The 23,272-nt window shown below is 40.5% G+C and overlaps 1 protein-coding gene across 1 annotated transcript in view; it reads right to left on the bottom strand.

Moving 5' to 3' along the window:
• Positions 1-13,197, bottom strand: part of mapkapk2a (MAPK activated protein kinase 2a) — a 64,172-nt gene extending 50,975 nt beyond the window's left edge. The window contains exon 1 of the mRNA XM_052102007.1: positions 12,543-13,197. Within this exon, the coding sequence (XP_051957967.1) occupies positions 12,543-12,752 (210 nt within the window). The 5' untranslated portion in view covers positions 12,753-13,197. The remainder of the gene's footprint in view (positions 1-12,542) is intronic.
• Positions 13,198-23,272: the final 10,075 nt, after the last annotated feature.

Here is a 23,272-nt window from a genome sequence, read left to right as displayed (position 1 = left end):
TGATTTTTATACAACTCTTCATTTGAATACAAAAATAGTGTGTAGAGTTACCCAGACCTACTTATTAAGAGTAGCACCATATTTACAGTTTAAGTCAGAAGTTTATATACACTTAGGTTTAAGTTAGGGATGTCCCGATACCACTTTTTAAACTTCCGATCCGATTCCGATAACAGAAATCTCAGTATTGGCCGATACCGATCCCGATCCGATGCCAGTGTTGTTTTTTTGCATAATCAGTTTATAATATCTTTACATATTAAAGAGTACACCCAATTATTTCCACACAATAATGTAAAGAAACACAAACCTTTAACTTCACATTATTTCAATATAAATGTATAGCTTATTAAGAAACACTATTATTAACTAGCATAGCCTACTGGATACTGGCACTCCCCAAGTTCTGATTACACTAATCAATGACTGCATAAATACCCCGCTTTCTGCGTCAAGACTCCTCACTCACTCCTCCCTCACTCCTCCCTCCTCACTCACTCCTCACTCCTCACTCCTCACTCACTCACTCACTCACTCACTCCTCACTCACTCACTCACTCACTCACTCACTGCCTGTTCTCATCGATAGTAGAAAGTTCTGGAGTCTCAGAAATACTATGTCAAACATGTGTCATCATTATTGCCTGCAAGTATCATAAAATTGTTTATCTCTTATCATCGTGTCTATACACTGTCTGGATATTACTTACCTGCTGTTTGCCACTCTGCTTAACTGGATTTACTCACAATGTTTACATCACCGTTTCAATCCTCTGCTCAATAAACCCTGCTACTGAGTTCATATCTCTGCTGTGAGTTTCTCCATGACAGCTTTAACTTTTAAACCCTCACACTTTTTATTCACAGTTTAATTCGCTTCTTATTTAAATTCTGGTTAAATGCACCTCCAGTGCCGTTCTAAGTCCATATTATAAGTGAACCGAACTGCTGAGCATCTACATCTGAGATGTTCGTTTGTAGCGCTCAAATATTGTGCACATGTGAAGGCTATAAATAGCCACGCGTGTGTGTGTAAACCGAAGCACCATTCATTAACGGGCTGAAGCTGCGCGTGCATTTATATGTTTACTTATTAAACACAGCCTATTGCCATTCACAGAGCTATCGCATGTCTTCAAGTGGCTTTGAATAAAATGCACGAGTCATATGAACCGCTTTAATGGTGTTTTAACAGTTCTTTTATGTCATTTTTTAAGCTTGACAGTAACAAACATGACTAACACAGAGTATCGGATTTGGGTCAGGCTCGTCAGACCGATACCCGATCCGTCTAAAAACGTCAGTATCGAAGCCGATACCGATCTAGGTATCGGATCGGGACATCCCTAGTTTAAGTCATTAAAAATCATTTTGTATCTGTTCCACAGATTTAATATTAGCAAACCATAGTTTTGGCAAGTTGTTTAGGACATCTATTTTCGTGCATGACAAGTAATTTTTCCAACAATTGTTCACAGACAGATTGTTTCACTTTCCCATCACAATTCCAGTGAGTCAGAAGTTTACATACAGTAGGTTAACTGTGCCTTTAAGCAGCTTGGAAAATTCCAGAAATGTATGTCAACCCTTTAGACAATAAGCTTCTGATAGGTGGTGTAATTAATTGGAGGTGTGCCTGTGGATGTATTTTAAGGCCTACCTTCAAACACAGTGCCTCTTTGCTTGACGCTATGGGGAAATCAAAATAAATCAGCTAAAACCTCAGAAAACAAACATTGTCTGGTTCATCCTTGGGAGCAATTTCCAAACACCTGAAGGTACCACGTTCATCTGTACAAACAATAGTATGCAAGTATATACACCATGGGTCCATGCAGCCTTCATACTGTGCAGGAAGGAGATGCATTCTGTGTCCTAGAGATGAACGTAGTTTGGTTCGAAAAGTGTAAATCAATCCCAGAACAGCAAAGGACCTTGCGAAGATGCTGGAGGGAACAGGTAGACAAGTATCTATATCCACAGTAAAATACATTCCTATATTGGCATAAACTGAAATGCTCTAAAATGCTCCAAAACCAACATAAAAAAAAAAGCCAGAATACATTTCGCAAGTGCACATGGGGACAAAGATCTTACTTTTTGGTAAAAATGTCTTCTGGTCTAATAATGAACATCATTATCTTTAGAGGAAAAGGGGTGAGGCTTGCAAGGGTGTGGGGGTACTTTGCAGCAGGAGGGACTGGCACACTTCACAAAATAGATGGCATCAAGAGGAAAGAAAATTTTATGTACATATTGAAGCAACATCAAGACATCAACCAGGAAGATAAAGCTTGGTTACAAATCAGTCTTCCAAATGGACAATGACCCCAAGCATACTTCAAAAGTTGTGGCAAAATGCCTTGACAATAAAGTCAAGGTACTGGAGTGGCCGTCACAAAGCCCCGACCTCAACCAGATAGAAAATTTGTGGGCAGAACTGAAAAAGCGTGCGAGCAAGGAGGCCTAAATCCTGACACAGTTACACCAGTCCTGTCTGGAGGAATGGGCCAAAATTCCAGCAACACATTGAGAGAAGCTTGTGGAAGGCTACACAAAACGTTTGACCCAAGTTAAACAATTTAAAAGGCAATGCTACCCAATTCTAAGTAATGTAAACTTTGGACTGTGATGAAAGAAATAAAAGCCGAAATTAATCATTCTCTCTACAAATATTCTGACATTTCACATTCTTAAAATAAAGTAGTGATCCTAACTGACCTAAGTCAGGGAACGTTTCCTATGATTAAAGAGCAACATGCAGGTTGAATTTATAACTGAATTAATACTTTATATTGTCTGCAGAGGTCTTTTAAAAACACATATGTAGAAATTACTAATGAAATCTCATTTGATGTAGAGATTTTGATGAAAATGTGCTAGGCTCTGGAATACGCCTTTCCCGCTATCAACGCGTCATATGACGTAGAGGCTGAGGCAAACAAAAGAGCTCGCGGTCAGCTCTCATTGTGGGTGTTGATGTAGTTAGAGCAGTAGTGAGAGACAGAAAGTTTTAGAGAAGCCATAATGGTAAATTATTGTGTTTGTGCTAGTTGCACGCAATTCCAGCCTGTCAGGACATCGTGTCCATCATTTTCCTTCTAGAAAAAACAAGGCTTTTCGGTCTTGAGTGCGTTTTGTGCAGGTGAAGAGAGCAGACTTCACTGCCGCGTCTGTTACCACACACTCGGTCGTTTGTGGCGCACATTTCACTCCGGAGAATTATCGACCTGGAGATTTGTTGGAGTCTCGGATGGGATTTCGGAGTAAGGACCACGTGAGGCTGATTACTGATGCTGTTCCCTCGGTGCACTCGATGGAATCAAGTCCACCGTCAAAGTGTACACCGGATTTTGGCGCGGGCTGGACTGGAGGACAAAGTGCTAACGTTAGCAGACATTCTGTGCAACGAAAACGAGGACTTCTTACTTTTAATAATTTTAACTCTTAATTTGCTCATAATTATAGGCCTGTGGGCCATCATAGGCATGTTCGTCCACACCGGAGAACTCGGTTTCTTCATTCGCATCCATTGTAACCTGAGCTTGAACTTGACCAGACTCCCTCGCCCATCGTCACTTCCGGTTAGTGCTTTATAGACGCGGAAGTTATTTTATCACAATTTATCTCAAAATGTCGTTAATGGCTAAATATATATTACTCCAGTTCAGAAAATCTAGTTGTTTTATCATCAACATACACTATGCTATATAGGGGTGTCCAACCTGCATGTTGCTCTTTAAATGTCAGGATTGTGAAAAACTGTTTAAATGTATTTGGCTAAGGTGTACGTAAAATTCTGACTTCAAATAAGTTTTGACAGGAATGGAAACGGGGCTGTGAGTGATGGACTTTCTTCAATAGCATGCACTCTATAAAGCTGTATAAAGGTCCCAGATCACAAGTAATCTTCACAATTTGCACTGAAATTTTTTTAGAAAGATGTTTTTCATTGTTTCTTCAGCCGAATGATCAACAACCATTTAAAACCACTTTAAATCATGTCCATACATTTTGTTTGATCTACAATCTTCTGGCTAGGATTAGAGCCTCATCCTACACAGAATTCCAACCTTTAAAACAAGACACACGCTTCCAAAATCAGACTGATGCAGGATGGGCACAGGTCCATTCCCTTTAAAGGTTTGACATTAGCTTTTTCTTTGCTCTAATAAAACTTATCTGGTAGGATATCATTTGTACAAGCTGTAGGTCACATTGCACCTGTTGTGTCATGATTGTAGTCCATCGCACTGATGAATTTTAAAGCACTCAGTGACTTGCATAAGCCAAAGGTAGATATGATATTGCTCTGTTTAATATAAGATCTTATTTGATACAAGTCTGTGCTTCAGACCAAATTACTCATAGCCATCTACAACTAGTATTGGCAGTGACATATATTTTGTATTTTGCAAAGTTTTCTGCTTCAGTTGTGGTGTTGATTCACATCATTTCTAGATTATTGTGCAAAGTGAACAGATGCATTTTAAATAATTGCAAAAAGCTTAATTGGCCAAAAAAATTAACTATCACATTTGATGAACTATATTTTTTGGCCCTGGCACAAAATGACCATCTAACATAATTTCACTAATCATATCAGCAGCACCTGTGAAAGTGTGAACAATTACTAGTCTGGGGAAATCACTATCATTCTGATTGGATTATAAGAGCAGACGGATTGCTATAAAAGGAGGGAGGAAGTGCTTCCAATCATTGTGTTCTTGTTAGCAATGGTTACCTCTAAAGAAAGACGTGCAGCAATCATTGCTTTGCATCAAAATGGCCTCACATGCAAGGAAATTGCTGCAAAGAATATTGCACCTGAAAGCATCATTGTCACCCCCAGTGCAGAGCTTGCTCAATATTGGCAGCAAGTTGGTGTGAGTGCATCTGCACGCACAGTGAGGCAAAGAATTTTGTGCCAACAGTGAACCATTCTGAGACCATCCATGTGTGGGGTTGCTTTTCATCCAAGGGAGTGGCCTCAAGTCAAGTGGTTTTTATTGTCGTTTCAACCATATACAGTTAGTACAGTACACAGTGAAACAAGACAACGTTCCTCCAGGACCATGGTGCTACATAAAAACAATGTAGGACAAACACAGAACCACATGAGACTACATAACTAAAAATACCTATATAAAACACATGTCCAAAAAGTACGGGACAGTACAAGAAATGTCGAACAATGAACAGGACAATAGGCACAGTGAGAGAAAGTGCAGCGCCGACCAGTACACAGTAGTGCAAAAAGATGACAGTTTCTAAAAATGTAAACATAACATACTATGAGATAGCGTTCTATGCACATAGCAGTTATTGAGGTAGCAGACAGTTCTAAAGTGACAGTAATTAAAGTGCAACTCAGGAGGGTAAAGAGTTTGTGTGAGGGGTGTGTGGGGTCGTCCACAATGCTGGTTGCTTTGCGGATACAGTGTTTTTGTAAATGTCTTTGATGGAGGGAAGAGAGACCCCTATGATCTTCTCAGCTGTCCTCACTATCCTCTTCAGGGCTTTGCGGTCCGAAACAGTGCAAGCCTCTAACAATTCTGCCCAAAAACACTGCCATGAATAAAGAATGGTATCAAAACGTCCTGGAAGAGCAACTTCTCCCAACGATCCAGAAGCAATTTGGTGATGATCCATGCATTTTCCAGCATGATGGAGCACCATGTCACAAGGCAAGAGTAATAATGAAGCAGCTCGGTGATCATTATATTGAAATTTTGGATCCGTGGCCAGGCAACTCCCTGGATCTTAATCCCATAGAGAACCTGTGGTCAATCCTAAAAAAGGTGAACGGACAAGCAGAAGCCCACAAATTGTGATCAACTCCGAGCACTAATAAGGCAAGAATGGATCGCCATCAGTCAGGATTTGGCCCAGCAACTGATACCCAGCATGCCAAAGCGAATTGCAGAAGTTATGAAGAACAAGGGTCAACACTGTAAATATTAACTATCTGCATATATTGAATGATTTTGCCATTAAAAATTATGAAATGCTTATCATTGTTTTCCAGTATACCATAGAAATGTGTGAAAAAATAATCTACAAATACTGAGGCAGCAAACTTTGCAAAACACAAGTTGTCACTTTCAATACTTTTAGCCACGGCTGTAACACTAGGGCTGTTTAAGGGCCACCCACCACCAGTTTGGTGGTTAGGAAGCGGGGGGAGGGGGCATGTGCAAATTGTGTGCTAATTGTGGATCAAACTTTAAAAAGTGCGTCATGGAACATGGGAAGAAATTAATCCGTTTGTAAAACATCACAAAATATGTAAAATACCATGATACAAAACCAAAAAATAAATTTTGTTGGTTTTAAAATTCAGTCTGTTATTGCACCAACAGCTTATCTTATACTAAAATGTAAACAACCATGGCTAAAAATATTCTAGAATGTCAAAATCTGTTACTTTATCTCAGAGGTGCCCAAACTAGGGCCCCATGGGTGAAATTTGGCTCGTGATGACCTTTGATTTGGCCCGCCTTGCAATAGATGAAAAGAGGGGAATAAACAGAAAAAAAAGATGCCATTGATGCAGATCTTCGTTTATAATTAATCTTTTTCTTTTAACATTTTTTGTTTTACATTTGAATTACAAAAACTATAGCTTATTTTAAAAGTACACAGTATAAGTCATTTAATTTTTTTAAATGTATATGCGTAGTACTTCAATGACATTAAGTAAGTGCTGGCTGGCTCCATTGGCCATCCTGGGTGCAATGTCAAAATCTTCACTATGATTGGCCAGCTCCAAAGTCAGAGGTGTGTCTTCAATACCACCAGACAGAACCTAGCTGGTTTAAAACAGAGCGGGAACTGAAAAAGTGTCAAGAAATGACAATTAGGTGGACTCTTGGAACAGTGCGTACAGTCATCCGAAAATAAATATGGCACTATATATTGTGCAGCATTTCATCCGCGTGAACATGACCACTGAAGTGCACCCATGAAACCGGCTTGATAATGTCAGGTGAGGGAGCATTTCAATATAAACAACGGTTCCATTCACTCCAAACACTACATTACGACAAGCACTATAAGTGAACAGAACAATCAAAATCCCTTTTCTACCCTGCCAGCTAGACAAAAACAGTAATGCAGTAAACTAATTCTTCATATTTCGACTAAAACCTGTTTTGGAGTGTGTATAACATCTGTGCGTACTGTAATTTGTACTGTAATCTTATTTACTTGCAACTATCTGCCTAAAAACAGACCGCAGCAAGTTTTTTAATAACCATAAGATACAATGCCATATTTTGTCAGGTTCTTGATCATAATCATATTCTGGAGTCAATTAAATGAATAGGCCTCTCAATTTTTTATTTTGCAGAAATGTGCTTCGTAGATTTTGTTTCCTTTCATAATGTAATGCATTCAGCTTTAATCCGTCACCCAGCAGCAAACGTACAATTCAAGGTTTTGATATCACAACAGGAACAGTTAATTAAAACAGTTTTAATGTCAAATAAAAGGAAGTGGGATAAATGCATTAAACAATGCTGGAAAATGTTTTTGCGTAGTTAATTAAATAATCCTATTATATTTGGCAGTCCCAATAAATGATAATACTGAGTGAAATCCAGGACAATGTGTAGCCTTGGTCTATGATAAGAAATATCTTAATATCTTCTGTCACAAAACAAAATCCTACTTAATAGTATTACATCATGTCATTGTATCTTAATCACTCCAAAACTCAGGAAAACTGCACAGAACTGTGTGTTCAATGTGAAGAGATGTGCCATTCTTAAAATAGACAGTAGCCATGTTTTAAGAGATGGTTAAATTTTTAGAAGACATTTTATTCAAATGAGAAAAGACTCAACATTCATAAAAATTATACTGAAATCAATTGTGTGTTGTGCAAGAATACGATGATTTTAATTTTAGAGTCATGTGAAATAAAATCTGCTTTTTACTTTACCAAGAGCATGACAATGCATTTTTTCATGTCTTCATGTAAACCTCCATTCATATGTACCTGCAAAACCTTAGATGATGCCTTTATTTTCAAAGGTGAGATTTCATAAACCATGCTGAATGTTTAATTTGCATATCTGTTTACTATACACTGCTAAGAAAGAGAGAATGCTCTCTGACAAGACAGGAGAGAAAAATGTGTTTATTATTTTGCCAAAATGAAACAAGATGCAGTTTTGGTGCAAAGAAAGTTGAAGCAGCATTTTCCCAGCAGCTTTCTGCTCTATTTCTCCTTCTCTCTTCCAGTTGTGTAAAGTTTGTGGTAGGGATGCACAGATACCACTTGTTCTCTTCCGATCCGATTCCAAAAATCTCAGTATTGGCTGATACCGATCCCAAGCCGATACCAGTGGTGTTGTTTTTTACATAATCAGTTTAGAATATCTTTATGTTACTGTGTGGAACTAATTGGGAGTACTCTTTAATGTGTAAAGAAACACAAACCTCTAACTACACATTATTTCAATATAAATGTATAGCTTATTAAGAAACACTTTATTATTAACTAGTATACTGGATAATGTAGTAGCAAAATGAACAGTAACTCCAGTTTTCAAGTCTTCAGCAGAAAAGAAACCAGTGTTTTATTTTTGCACTTTTTTTTTTCTTTTTCCAAAAATGTTTCAACTTGCATCTGGACTTTAAAGGGTTCCGATCTCTTTTTTTTGCTCAATTTAGTTGTAAGACATCCGTCCACATTTCATTCCCACAGTTATTTTTTGGAACCCATTAAACTAAAACATGGTTATAAATTGTAAACAAATACTAAAAGGTGACAATAATAATAATACATTGTTATTATTATTATTGACATTTTATTTTAAATACAACAGTAACATTTTAATTTGTACTTTTTAAACCCTCACAGTTTTATTTTGACATTCTAAGCTCTCCAGGAAGTCCTGTTTGTAAGCAAGTTCACAGTAGTTTAATTTGTTTCTTATTCAATTTATGGTAAAATGCACCTCCGGGTCATAGTATAAGTGAACCGAACTATTGAGCATCTACATCTGAGATGCTGTTCTTGAAAAAAAGCCTAGAGTGTGGGACCTGGGTAGCTCAGCAGTCAAGACGCTGGCTACCACCACTGGAGTTCGAATCCCAGGGCGTGCTGAGTGATTCCAGCAGGGTCTCCTAAGCAACCACATTGGCCCTGTTGCTAGGGAGGGTAGAGTCACACGGGGTAACCTCCTCGTGATCGCTATAAGGTGGTGTGCTCTAAGGTGCTGAGCAACATAAGATGTGCGAGTAGACGTCAAAGACGAGGAGACAGCTGGGATTCATCCTCTGCCACCCGGACTAATGTGAGTCACTACACCATAAAAAGGACTTGGTGTGTACATTGGGAATTGGACATTCCAAATTGGGAGAAAAATAAATAGCCACGACTGAATCCCCCGCCTGTGCGTGAGTTTGTCAACTGAGCAGCAACATTCACCAACACGCTGGTGCTGCGCATACTATAGATTTACTTAAACACAACATTTTGTGATTCATAGATTCAAGTGACTTTGTAAAAACGCACAAGTCATATGAACTGCTTTAATGTTGTTTTTATGGTTCATTCATGTCATTTTTGGAGCTTGACAGGAACGCATATGACTAACACACAGTATCGGATTTGGATCGGGCTCGTCGGCCCAATGCCCGATCCTTTTAAAAAAGTCAGTATCAGTACATCTCTAGTTTGTGATAGTCGTGACAGACGGAGCATTTCAGCGCCTGATCTCTCATTCACTGATGCAGTCATCTGCCTTTGCAACAGTGTGTGATAAAAAGATGGAAAAGGTCCACATTCAAGGTTAATTATGGTGGAGCCCTACAAACATTGGAAAATATTGAGAAGTTGATGCATTTAGGTTCCTCGTGGACACCACCACTGTGACACTTCACCACGGTGGGGCAGTTGTCACAGTGGTCCTAGTAGCCCTATGGCACCATAGGAAATTCCTCTGGATTTGGGTTTTTATAATGGGGTTTTTCAACTTTCAAGTAAAATAATGTCCACATAACATCAAGTAATGTTTACCACAGACCTTATTTTACTCTTTATTTAAACCCCAATATAAAAACCCATTATAAAATCCAGAGGGAACCCATGGCAAATTATCTTCCAAGTTTGTGGACTTCAACCTGAACAGCTCTTTAGGGCTAGGTTAAAATAATGATTTCCCGATGCACCACAATCTTTATTTGAACAATCTCAATATCGTTTCTTAAACCCCAAAACTGATCTTTAACTCTGTGGCAACAAAGTCGTAACTAATTTAAATAAGTGACCAAATTTCATGCTATGGGACAAAAAAATACTTTGTAGCCACAAGCAGGTAAATGGTAAGATTTCACTCACCAGTGATTTAGTATAGTGTCGAGAAGCTAAGCACCGAGATCCTTTCACTGCGTGATGAAATTAAAAGATTGGTTTTGACACGTCAAGTGTAATGCGTGTCCAAAAGACAAGATCCACACAATCCATGTCATCAGAGGCCGAAATAGCACACCAAACAAGGTGGCTGGTAAATGAAAAAAATTAATAAATAATTACCACCCAGTCAGATTTCTTACCGGCTAATGTATTAATTTTATTTATTTAATTGCACTTTATTAAAGTGGATTTTAGACGAGAGAAAAATAAACAATACACGTTTAATAGGGAACTGTTTTTTAAAATAATTATTTATTAAATATTTATTTGCCAGATAGTCCATATTCTTTTTCAGATTATTTACTTATAAAAACAAAAATACAGTTGTATTTTAAACTAAATGTTTTCAGATGAACAAACAATTTGTAACTCATGAGTCTAATGAGCTTTAAGTACACATAACACAGTAACAGTTCTTAGTATATTTGAAGTGAGTCATTTAATTCCGTCAGCTCCAACTGATTCATAAGTCTTTTTAATTCACTAAAGAGAGCCGCTTATAGATTTACTGCCAACTAGAGATGACCCAATACCAGTACGGATACTTCCTATTCAGTACTTGCCGATACCCGTTTATTTGTTTTTATTTTTTATGAAATCTATTTAAACAGTTTATTTCAGTTTTATCATCAAAATGGTGTCTACATAAATGATTAAATTAAAACTTTAATCAAGTGAAAACAGAACAATTAATTCTCAATATAATATTGTATTATTTTTTCCAAATGAGGTGGGTTTTATTCATATTATCTTCTAAACACAGAAGAAATATTTTTCAATTACCCAATCCAAATAATCTTAAGCCAAGTGTATTAATTGTAAAATTGTGTGATTTTTATGGTGGAACCTCACAAACAGTAGTAGGGGTTGACCAAAATCTTATATCACGAGCCCACACGGAGCACATGTATATTTACATTTCACGAAAAACACGGTATAGCAAAATCTCTAACGGTTGACACTTTATATCATTGCCACGATATATATAGTCATATCGCCCAGTCCTTAAATGGTAGGAAAGTAAATTCCAAATAACTACACCAAAAACTGGCCTAGTGTGACTGTGAACTCAAAAGATGCTAGACTAGACAAAAAGATATTCTGCTTGTCCCTGTTCCCATTACTGTAAATCAACCAACGTTACATGCCAACATACCAGCACCTAGTTCACCCAAAAATTACAATTCACTCACCCTTATGCCATCCCTTTGAAGGTCAAAAAGCAAATAAAGGCAGCATAAAAGTCATCAACACGACTACAGTGGTTAAATCCATATATTCCCAAGCAATATGATAGTTGTGAGTGAGAAACAAGTCAATTTTTATTTTTCTTACTATAAATTCCCCTCCCTGCCCAGTAAGTGGCAAAAATTGAGGGTGAGAAGGTGGAAGCTCCTGAAGATGTGGATTCAACCAGTGGTGTCATATGGATTACTTTCATGTTGCCTTTATGTGCTTTTAGGGCCAGAGATATTCTTCTAAAAATATTTATTTGTGTTCTGCAGAAGAAAGTAAGTTATACACATCTTCTGGGATGGCATGAGGGGGGAGTAAATTATAAGAGAATTGTCCTTTTTGGACAAAGTATCCCTTTAATCAACGGAACTGTCACACCCTTTCCAAAATCACCTGATCAAAACTAGATTCGCTTTCCTGTTTTGCGTAATTGTGAGTAGATTTGCGTCAAACACACACCACCTAATCGAGGTGGCGACGTTTTATGTCAAGCTCTGCCTTCTCCAATCCATTATTTTTAATACACTCAATATCAAAGACCAGCTGGAACATGGACCTGCTCTGCCACCTGGTTCTTAAGAAAATAGATGGCTTTCCAATGTCCACTGAGCTCCTAAAATGAATGATTAACTCAGTCTTAAATCACTGTTCTGCACTGAGTATCCTAAAAGAACACATGCAGAACGACACCTTTGCTTACTACCTGATACTTGAAAACCCCTTAGGCATTGTTCACACAGACAAATAAACTTAATATGAAGCATTTAAATGTTACTTAGATGGGAGAGTTAATAGCAAAGCTGAGGTGTTCTGATTATTATTAAATATAAAAACAAAAATCTATCTTCATCTCAAACATGGTCATTAGCCACCCACTTACCTTTAACGCATACTTCTCTCCACTTCTCTTGTGGAAGATCTCCAGAACCCTTCCATTGATGCCCAACCCCAGAACCTGACTAGTGACCTTGTAGTCGTCGGTTATGGCATTTTTCTTGATCTGGAGTGAGGCTTTCCCCAGCGTAAACTGAGCTGGATTCTGCTGCTGCTGGTTCGGAAACTTCGGCGGACTGTTGGCGTTGGTCAACATCTCCCACCTCTTTTCTTCCCTCGGTTAACCAACTAGCTACTTCTCACGAACTTCAGTCCGTCTTTGGCAACACCCAAGGCGAATATTAGCCTCAGAGAGCTCGACTTTACGCACATAAACTGCGTTTAAAAGCGATAAAACTGACACAACCCCTTCGACGCGCCTCTATTTCGGTTTCTTGGTGACTAGCTTAGCTAGCTAATATCCATGTCGAGGGTCAACCCACCAAATTTGGGCTCAGAGAGTTAAAAAGGCTAACTATATAACAACACTTCAAGGTTAAAATTGCTTCGAATTGTCACAGAGTATTCGAAAAAGACGCTGAGCAAGTTTAAAACACAAATAATTAGTTTAAAAAGTCGAAAACGACATGTGCTCAAACGCCAGCCCTCTGAGAGACTCGCTCTGGCCCTTAGCGAGTCGCGACTTTCGTCTAGCGTCTTGCTTCTCTGACGTCATGGTGGATTTGGAATGCCTGAGCTCTTAAAGGAGCCGACAGCTACTGAGTCGTTCAAAAACTACTGAACGAACGCTACTAAATGGGTTTAACGTGTTACATTTACACGGGTTAGACTGTTCCAACGTGGACATTTCAGTCAGGTATACGTTCGGCTAAGGTTGCTTTGTGGATTTACAGAAGAATTGAGTTTAAAAAGAGAGCAATAAGGGGCCGTGTCGAGAAACTATTCGGTGTAAATGGTCCCTTAGTCGTTGTGTTAATGAAATCAAGCTTCTAACCTGATATAAGGAAAAGGAGCAAAAAATAATATATATATATATGATTTGATACTTTTGAACTGGCTGCAAATATCGACAACAGGTGTCGCTGTTTTATATATATTTTGTATTAATATTTTTATAATAAATAAAGTGTCAGCAAAGTATAGCCACAAGAGGGCTCAGTCTGCAAGTGGTTCAGGGTGGCTTGCACAGATGATACTCTATAACCCGTCTACAAATTGAGCCTACAAGTTTAGCATTAAATAGCATAACGCAGCGGTCCCATAGACATTCTGTGGGCGGTACACTGGCGAGGAGATTTAAAAAAATAAAATAATAATAATCCTTTCGAAATGAACTAATTGTGTAGTTCACTACAATAAAACTGCTGTTTTATAAGAAAGTTCATGGAGAATTTTGCGACAGATTTGTTTCAGTTTACGGCTCTCCCCATTCATTTGTATGGTATCCGCAAAAGATGACTTACTGTCGTAACAAGCTAGTTGATCGTTACGCTCTCAACTATGGTAAACGCGCGGAGCTAGTTATTTCAGTAAATAATAGAATCTCTGCTGTAACTATCTTTTGTAAATCTATGCTTTCTGTTTGCACCTATCATAATAAAACAGTGTTATATATTTTTTTAAAGTACAATCATAAGAAGACGTAAGTAAATGTTTCATTTGCTTTTTGTATTGTCATGATCTTAAAAGGCATAAGGGGGCGCTTAAGATTGGTTAAAAACGAACTCACCCCCTCAATGCAATTTTTTTTTTTTTTATGTATGAAACACAAATGTTTAAAAAAGAATTATCGTATTATAAAATAGCCAAAGGCACAGAAAATATTTGCAGATTGTAGTTTGGAAAAGGACTTGAATAATTTACAAATGGCTTGTCTGGTTGAATGAAGTCGGCTGGTATTATTGAGAAATGACTGAAATCCCCATTATGTCACCTCTAGCTGTATGTATGTTTGTTGTTTATGAGCTCCATTAGCAAACACAATTACTCAGACATGTAAATTATTTAAAAATCAAAGTGTTGCAAAACACAAAATGTATGTCACTGCCAATACTTTTGGCCACGACTGTAGTTTTCACCAAAGCACATCAGAATCAGAATCAGCTTTATTGCCAAGTATGCTTACACATACAAGGAATTTGTCTTGGTGACAGGAACTTCCAGTGTACAATAATACAAACAATACCAAAAACAGCAGCAAGACATAGGTAATTACAACAAAAAAGAATACAAAATAAATAATTATACATATACGTACTTACACTCACCTTCATACATACCCACATACACACACGTAGTGCAAATCTATTACAATCTGTTATATAAAGAACAAAAAAACAGTATATTATGTACAGAGCAATGTAAGTAATGGCAGAAGTGGATATGTTGGATAATATAAATAGAATTAGACTGTTACTACAATATTAATACAATATTAATACAGTAAAACAATGGTTAATTTTATCCAGAGCAAATTCTTCTCTCAAATCTCGACCTTCACTGTGACCAAATCACTGCAAGGAATCTCTTTGATTTATTAATATAAGTGGTATTATAGGAAATATTAAGAGTAAAGACTTGGGAAAAGTTTGTCAAGTAGTCGGATTTGAACCCAGATCTCCAGCATGACAACACATACACATCCCGTTTTTTTACACCCAGAGCTACTACAGCTAGGGGTGCGTTATGTTGTAAATTCCTGTGTTTCCACCAGACTATTGGAGCATAAATAGTCACTTATAACCCATTAACCAGTTTAATGTCTCTGCCCCATCGTGAAAAATGTATATATGGCTGCCTTCATTTGATCAGCAGTTGACCCCAAATAAATCTTTTATTGGTGTCTTGAGTTTGGTCTGAGCAGTGGTGGGCGTATGCGTGGGGTGGGTGGAGTTAGTGTAAATCGCCTCTGCCAACCAGATGGGATATTTGCATTGTGTGTAAATAGACTCTCTGAATACTTAACCAAGCCTCACATGCTTCACTGAGCAAAGGCCTACAGCTCTCACACACTCACATGCATACGTCTTAACACAGTTCCCTCTCGAGAGGTCTCTCCTATTGCGTAAGTAGCTTACGCTATGGGAAAACTGCGTTTCTCGAGAAATATTGAAGTCTTTATGTAAAACGCATTGCAGCTGCACAGCAGACAGCAATGAGCGAGGCAGCTCGGTCATTGGCTGTGCTGCGGCAACTTGCTCGAACCAATGACGGGCGACTCTGAACGCGCGACCAATGAGCGCTTCACGCCAGCGTGCTCAGAGCCCGCCAAGATTGGCGTGGCTAAGGCTATATATTAGGCCCGTCATGAGAGTTCTTTAGATTTAATCTCCTTCAGCAAAGACCTTCTCTTCGCTGGATCCTCTGGATTATTGGAGTCTTTTAGCCCGCCGTCGACAAGCCTACAGCAGGACTGCTACGAGGACGCCGGCGCCTTCAGCCGCCTTCAAAGCCTTCTGCTACGCCATCCGGCGCGCATCACCTTATATCCTTTACTAAGCAATAACTTTTCAAGTGTTCGCCTCTGCGACGCTTTTTTGTCCTTAGTAAAGAGCAAATTCGAGGCGTTGTTTAAAATGCCTTCGACCTGCGCCTCGTGCAGAGGCCCTCTTCCTGACGGGGACCGTCACATTATCTGCGCTCGCTGCCTGGCACCTGACCACGCAGAAGCTGCTCTCACTCGAGGCGGATGCCCCGAATGTGACTCCCTGGGCCTCACCGAGCTGCGCGCTCGCTTTGCCGCCTTTGCCGCGAACGAGCCTGCTACCACCGGACACGAGCAGGGGCACCAGCATGGACTCAGAAATCATCCGCATACTGTCCAAAGCCGTGGAAGACCTCGGGCTCGACTGGTCTTCTCCGGAAGAACCCGCCCGCAGCCGGCTGGACGAGTGGTTCCTGCAAGGGCGCCGGCAGGCCCCTCGACAGAGACCCTCCCCTTTCTTCCCCGAAGTTCACGACGAACTCACAAAGTCGTGGAAAGCCCCGCACTCTGCTCGCCTGAAGCCTTCTTTCTCTTCCTCGCTCTCCTCGGTGGACGGCGCGAGAGAAAGAGGCTACGAGGAACCCGCCCCTCGAGGAGGCTATGGCCAACCATCTGTGCCCACCCTCCACCGCTGGATGGAAAGCCAAAGCTTCTCATCCCTCGAAGCCCTGCAGATCTACCTCAGCTCTCGCCGGTCGCGCATATGCCGCCGCCGGCCAAGCTGCATCAGCGCTTCATTCCATGGCTGTTCTGCAGGTCTATCAGGCCAAACTTCTCCGCACCATGGACAAATCTGGACCTGAACCTGAGGCTTTCAAGGACCTGCGCAGTGCCACTGATGTAGCCCAGCGAGCCACAAAGGCCACCGCCCAATCCATCGGCAGGGCCATGGCTAACCTGACTGTCCTTGAGCGCCATCTGTGGCTGACGCTAACAGAAATGAAGGACGCGGATAAGGCGCCATTCTTCAACGCGCCTATCGCCCCAAGCGGCCTGTTCGGACCGGCGGTAAAAGAGTTAGCTGAATGCTTCACTGAAGCCCAGAAGAATTCGCAGGCTATGCGTCACTTCCTGCCTAAGCGCTCCAGCTCGTCACAGAGCCGCCAGAGACCGCCTCAGCTGCAGCAGCGAGCCAGGGCGGCGCCTCCCGTCTCCCAGCCCAGACCTGAAACGGACGCTCGATGCCGCTCGCGTTCCGCTAACCGAAAGCAGCCGCCTGAGCGACGGGGACCTCGGCCCAAGATCGTGCTGAACCCGAGCCTCGTAAGCCTTCCTAGCCATAGGAAGAAAGAGAGAGAGTGCGTGTCTCGCAAAAGCCGGACCACTCTCTCTAAAACGTGTAAAACATTACCCAGTCCCCTTACAAGCGGCTGGAAATGTCTGTACAGCAGTCAATGGGCCAGTCACAGAACTCGCTCACCTGCAATCAAACGGCGTTTTAACGGCAACACGCAGAAATCACAAAAAGAGTCATTTACTGCCTGTGTCACTAAGGGGTCACGTGTCCACACTAAAGTGCGCATTCCCACATATCAATACTGTCCAAACAGTGCCGAATACTTCCCCAGCTCAAGTTGGACGCCCCATAAATGTAGATCGTGTGCCTATTGTCATGTAGGCACCACTACACACAAGCACTGTTCCCACAGATATAAACACTTCCCCAGTAAAAGCGGGAAATACTATAAAGGTAACGCACGTGCCTGCTTTTCAGCGGTGGTCGAGACGAAAGTGAGGAAAGATGTTTCACATGTTCTACGCACCGAGGTGCTCAAACTGATAGAGAAGAGCGCTATAGAAACTGTTCCTCCCTCTATGAGCGAGGCAGGTTTTTACAGCCGCTAATTTCTCGTCCCGAAAAAGGACGGTGGCCTCCGCCCCATCCTAGATCTCAGACATCTGCCCCATGGCCGATTCCTTTGAGGCTGGACCTCCTCAGGCAGGCCAACGGGATGATTCTTCATCCCCGCCCCGATCTGTGGGCCCTTCATGCATGGCCCCTCAACGGGTTCCAGAGAACCTCCCCAGCGGAGTGTTGAGAACCATCACTGAGGCGTGGCGCCTCTACGAGGCCTTATATGCCCAAAAGTGGAAAGTGTTCAGTGACTGGTGTGATACCAAGAGCTTGAACCCCAAATCGTCGCGAGATACCAAGTGTACTCGCCTTTTTGCAAGAGCTGCTGGAGGCGGGCCGCACACCCTCCACGCTCAAAGTCTATGTGGCTGCCATAGCGGCATCACACAATCCTGATAAAGGACGCTCATTAGGGAAAAACGACCTAATCATTCGTTTCCTAAGAGGCTAGGAGGATGAACCCTCCTCGCCCCCTCGGTACCGATCTGGGACCTGGCCACGGTCCTGGACACACTCAAGAGTGCCCGTTCGAACCTCTCCGAACCGTGCACCTTAAACAGCTCTCGCTCAAAACTGCGCTCTTGCTGGCACTCGCCTCAGTCAAGAGAGTGGGCGACCTGCACGCTGTCATCAAGCTGCTTGCCTAGAATTTGGACCTAACGACTGCAGAGTTGTCCTTAGGCCAAAGCACGGGTATATTCCTAAAGTGCTCTCCACACCCTTCAGAGTACAGGTGATATCTCTGCCAGCGCTATCGTCTTCAGCTGACTAAAGCGACGCTAATTTACTCTGCCCGGTCAGGGCGCTCAGAGTATACTTGGAACGTTCTGCCCGTTCAGACAGACGGAACAATTATTCGTGATGCTTTGGCGGCCGCACTAAAGGTCTCGCAGTTTCAAAGCAAAGAATATCGCGCTGGATAGTAGATGCTATAGCGCTGGCTTATGAAGCCAAGGGCCTTCAATGCCCCTTAGGCGTCAGAGCTCACTCTACGAGGAGCATGGCCTCCTCGTGGGCGTGGTCGAGTGGGATACCCATTGAGGATATTTGTGCGGCGGCAGGCTGGGCCTCGCCTTCGACATTTATCAGGTTTTATAACCTACAGGTCCCCTCATTGCATTCCAATATTCTATCAGCCTGACTGTAGTATGGACTGGAGTACATATATGCTGGGCATTATCTCCTCCCTTATAAGGTCCGTCTCTGACTGACTTAGGGAGTTTTTTATGCATATCAGTAAAAAGAAAAATCAGTACGTGCGTGTGTTTTTACAATGAGCGCCCCACCATGGGCCACCTTGGGGCAAAGGCGCTCTGTATTATCCCATTATATAGCTCGCCGTTGGCCGGCTCGTTGAATAATCACTTTGCTTTAAGGCTCAGGCATCTGCCTCTGGCTTTATAGAGCTGAAGTCAGCATGCACGGCGTTTTGCATGGTGTTCCCATAGCGTAAGCTACTTACGCTAATAGGAGAGACCTCTCGAGAGGAGCGACTCGGTTACTAACGTAACCTCGGTTCCCTGAGAGGAGGGAGCGAGTATTGTGTAAGCTGCCGTGCTCGTGCTTGGTCAGTCGCTTCAGTCGATTGAACCTAAAGAACTCTCATGATGGGAGCCTAATATATAGCCTTAGCCACGGCAATCTTGGCGGGCTCTGAGCGCTGAGCGTGAAGCGCTCATTGGTCGCGCGTTCAGAGTCGCCCCATCATTGGTTCGAGCATGTTGCCGCAGCACAGCCAATGACGGAGCTGCCTCGCTCATTGCTGTCTGCTGTGCAGCTACAATGCGTTTTACATAAAGACTTCAATATTTCTCGAGAAACGGAGTTTTCCCATAGCGTAATCTACTTACGCAATACTCGTTCCCTCCTCTCAGGGAACCGAGGTTACGTTAGTAACCGAGTCGTTAAGGTGCCCTGTAGCTGATATCAGTGTGCTGGCCTCTGTGACAAGTCAGCAATATTTTACAGTTGCAGCCCCTTTATCTGTTAAAGGTAGTGACCTCAAAAAAAGCACAGTACTAAGCAAAAGCACAAAGCTAAAAGGAATGGAGAGATGGAAATCCCCTTTAATCAAACTGTTGTTGCTCTTGATATGAGTCAAGCTTCTTAAATGCTGTTTGGTAGAGTTGGATAGAAATGGTTGGAAGCATGCTGTTTGTTTCAGTATACCTACATTGATCATTTAATCATCCTATTTTACAGCATTTACATGCTATATAAAGCCAAAGGTTACATATTTGTTTTTCATGTCGGATTCCAGTCACACTTGCTTCCCAAAAGCTAAAAACATCCAAACCCAGTGGAGAAGTCTATATTTAGGGTAGGATCTGATTTCATACGTAGTCTATGTGAAAAGTGGAATTGGCTTAATTGTGTGGACAGATGTGTGTGAACCCACTGCACTCAAAAATTCAACCAGTGTTTACCATCTGCTACCTGCTAATAGTAATGGCTCTGATATGACTCTGGATTATCTTGCATAAAGCTGTAATATTACTGTCTATTTTCCCACAGGGCCATGTCACTAACCGCTAACTAACTACTAGAAAAGAAATTGCTTTTGAAAGTGCCATAAGCTTCCTTAGAGGGACATCAGATGAAAAGCCACACTAATCAGAGCCTATAGTTAGAGTGGCTACCCTCTTACCCCAGAAGAAGGTTGACATGTTCCTATTTATCCAGAGACTTTGGAATTTAGGCCCTGTAGCTTAAGATACAGTGCTAAATTAACATTAATGCCAAACATTTAATGTAGGACTCATAGGAACCTTAGAAATGCCACTGTCATAATAGGTTGCACCATTAGACAGCAATAAAATGGATTTTAAAAAACACTGCGGCTATGTAAAATGTTCATGATGTATCATTTGATAGGAGTCTCTTTCCAGTCGGCATGTGACAGTGTAAACTGTCCTAAAGTGGAGTGTTTCTATGGTGATGCACCATCTCACGGAAGTACAAGATGAGAGTTTTCATTAGTTGGCATCTTAGTTTATTCATTTTATTCATGTATTTTTCAAGCATTCAAGTTCAGAACAGACAATTCCTTGGTGGATAATTATTTCTTCTGTGTGTGACCAGTCGAGCCTTTAACAACACTGCCTAATCCTTGTTCGTTCAAATGTATACACACAAACATATTAAAAAAAAAGCTCCACATATGTTACACTTAAAGGATTATTCTGGATTCAATACAAGTTAAGCTCAATCGACAGCATTAGTGACATGAAGTTGATTACCACAAAAATATATTTTGAAAAAAAAAAAACAAGCAAAAATCGGGGCTATAGTGTGGCATTTATAATGGAAGTGAATGGGGTCCAATTAAAAAAAAAAAGCTTATCATTTTATAAAAGCACTTACATTAAAGTTGTAAAATTGGAAATAACTTTACACAGGAAAGTTTAGTAGGCAATTTTATCACACTAAAATCATGACAACACACATATTGTTTATGTCCTGTGGCTATACTTTTAATACTTTTTGTGTATTTTAACATTTACAGACTGGCCCCATTCACATCTATTGTGTCTGGCTTCAACCCAGATTTTTGCTTTTTTTAAAGAAGGGACAGAACAAAAATATTTTTTTGTAGAATATTCCTTTAAAGCTGAAGTGTGTAATTTCTGCACCACATAAATAGAAAAAATAAACATTGTTTTCAAAAAGCTGTTGTTGTGTCGGGCTGGATAGGTCGCTCAATACAAAGGAATTTTAGCGCCACAGAAAGACACTGTTTACCATTTCTAGAAAATGAACCTACAGATGGCTTACTACTAAATGTCTCTGCATATTAAGCTGGGATAGAAAAAAATATTTTAACACCAAAAACGTTACTTCAGTTTTAAAATAACATATCGAGAATACACCAAATTCATAAAAGTAAATTCTTTTTAAAAAAAGCATCAACAAGGCCAACACGCTTTGAGTAAACATGAAAAAGGAACTTCTACATATTTCCTAACTCATAAAACTGCCAAGTTTCATTCTGGTAGGTCACATGACTCTGTGTGGAATTTCCCCTGTTCTGCCACAGAATAAAAGCCTTGTTAATACGGGAAGCACTAGCACTCGTGCTCACCAGCAATTTCGTCATGGCTTTAGGCCATATTGAAGAGATGATTGGGAAGAAAAAGATAAGGAACAAAGGTTAAAGGAATGGATGTCACCATTCTTGAACTAACCACTGATATCACAACAAACAAGACCATTCAGAGTTCATTCAGTCATTGTGCAGCTGGAATTACTGTGACTGTAGTTATTTTGTTTAAATGCCAAAGTATTATTAAATGCCTTTGGAATATGTTTAGATATTATAGCGATTATTTTTATTATTTAAATATAAATGTAAACATTATCTGACCTGGTAAATTTAGGGCAAGGCAAACAGACCCTCAAAATTATACCAAAATTATACCTATACTCAGACTCCCCCAAGGGCAGGTGAAGCAAAGGGTCGAAGTGTATCGTCACCCTAACCCTGACCCTAACGAAATGTGCTGGAACGGAAGACATGTGCACACCAATATCCATTGAGGTCATTATATTTAATTCCATTGAAGTCTTTTTAATACATGCAAAAAAATATTTTTTGAGGAATAAAATGTAATGAATGTTCTGTAAACAAAGCAGTTTATCCAAAGTGTTTAAAGTGAATTTGTTTGAGATAAGCACAGCTTCTATTTTGACTGATGTTTTATGTTACAGGAACTGTTTAATTGTACACTTCATGGAGCTGTTTCTCAGATGGACAAGGACAACCAGCAAAACTATAATTTATTGGTCTAATGTCTTCCTGTATGTACACCATTCGTATCTGAAACTTAATGGGGAACAATCACTTCCTTTGTACTCTAAGCATCCATAACTGCCCCACCAACGTTGTATTGGTATACAATGAATAGTATGTTCATGCAGTGAAGGAGGCTTACTGTAGGATAATAGAATGGTCGCAGTGCTTGTCTCCACCTTGTGTCATTTCCATAAACAACAAAGGGCTTGATGGCGGAAATTTGTTTAGCCTACTTCTAAGTGCCAGGTTCCCTTGTGTCCCACTCAGCAAGAAAAACTGCCCCACTTACACTTCACTACTCAGTCACAAGAACTCATGGAACAGAACAGAGTGTTTTTGTCAGAATGGGCCTGAAATTAACTTTCAAACAAAACAAAATCTCTGTAGCCCCCTGACCCCCGACCCCAAAACAAACTACTTTTTTGTGAAATGTTTTCTTTGAAAATATATTATAATCTATATAATAAATTATAATAAATAATTATAATGCAATAATAAATGTTACTTAGTTGATTTTTGTTATCCAATACAATGCAAAGTTAAGTGTCCTGATCATTTATGGGACCAATAGAAAGTCTAGATCAGTGGTTCTCAACCTTTTTGACTCCAACAATTATGCCGCAGATGAAATCACTAACATCACAA

This window comes from Xyrauchen texanus, chromosome 32 (genome assembly GCF_025860055.1).
Source record: "Xyrauchen texanus isolate HMW12.3.18 chromosome 32, RBS_HiC_50CHRs, whole genome shotgun sequence".
Lineage (NCBI taxonomy): Eukaryota > Metazoa > Chordata > Actinopteri > Cypriniformes > Catostomidae > Xyrauchen > Xyrauchen texanus.
This window is presented reverse-complemented; position numbering and strand designations above follow the sequence as displayed.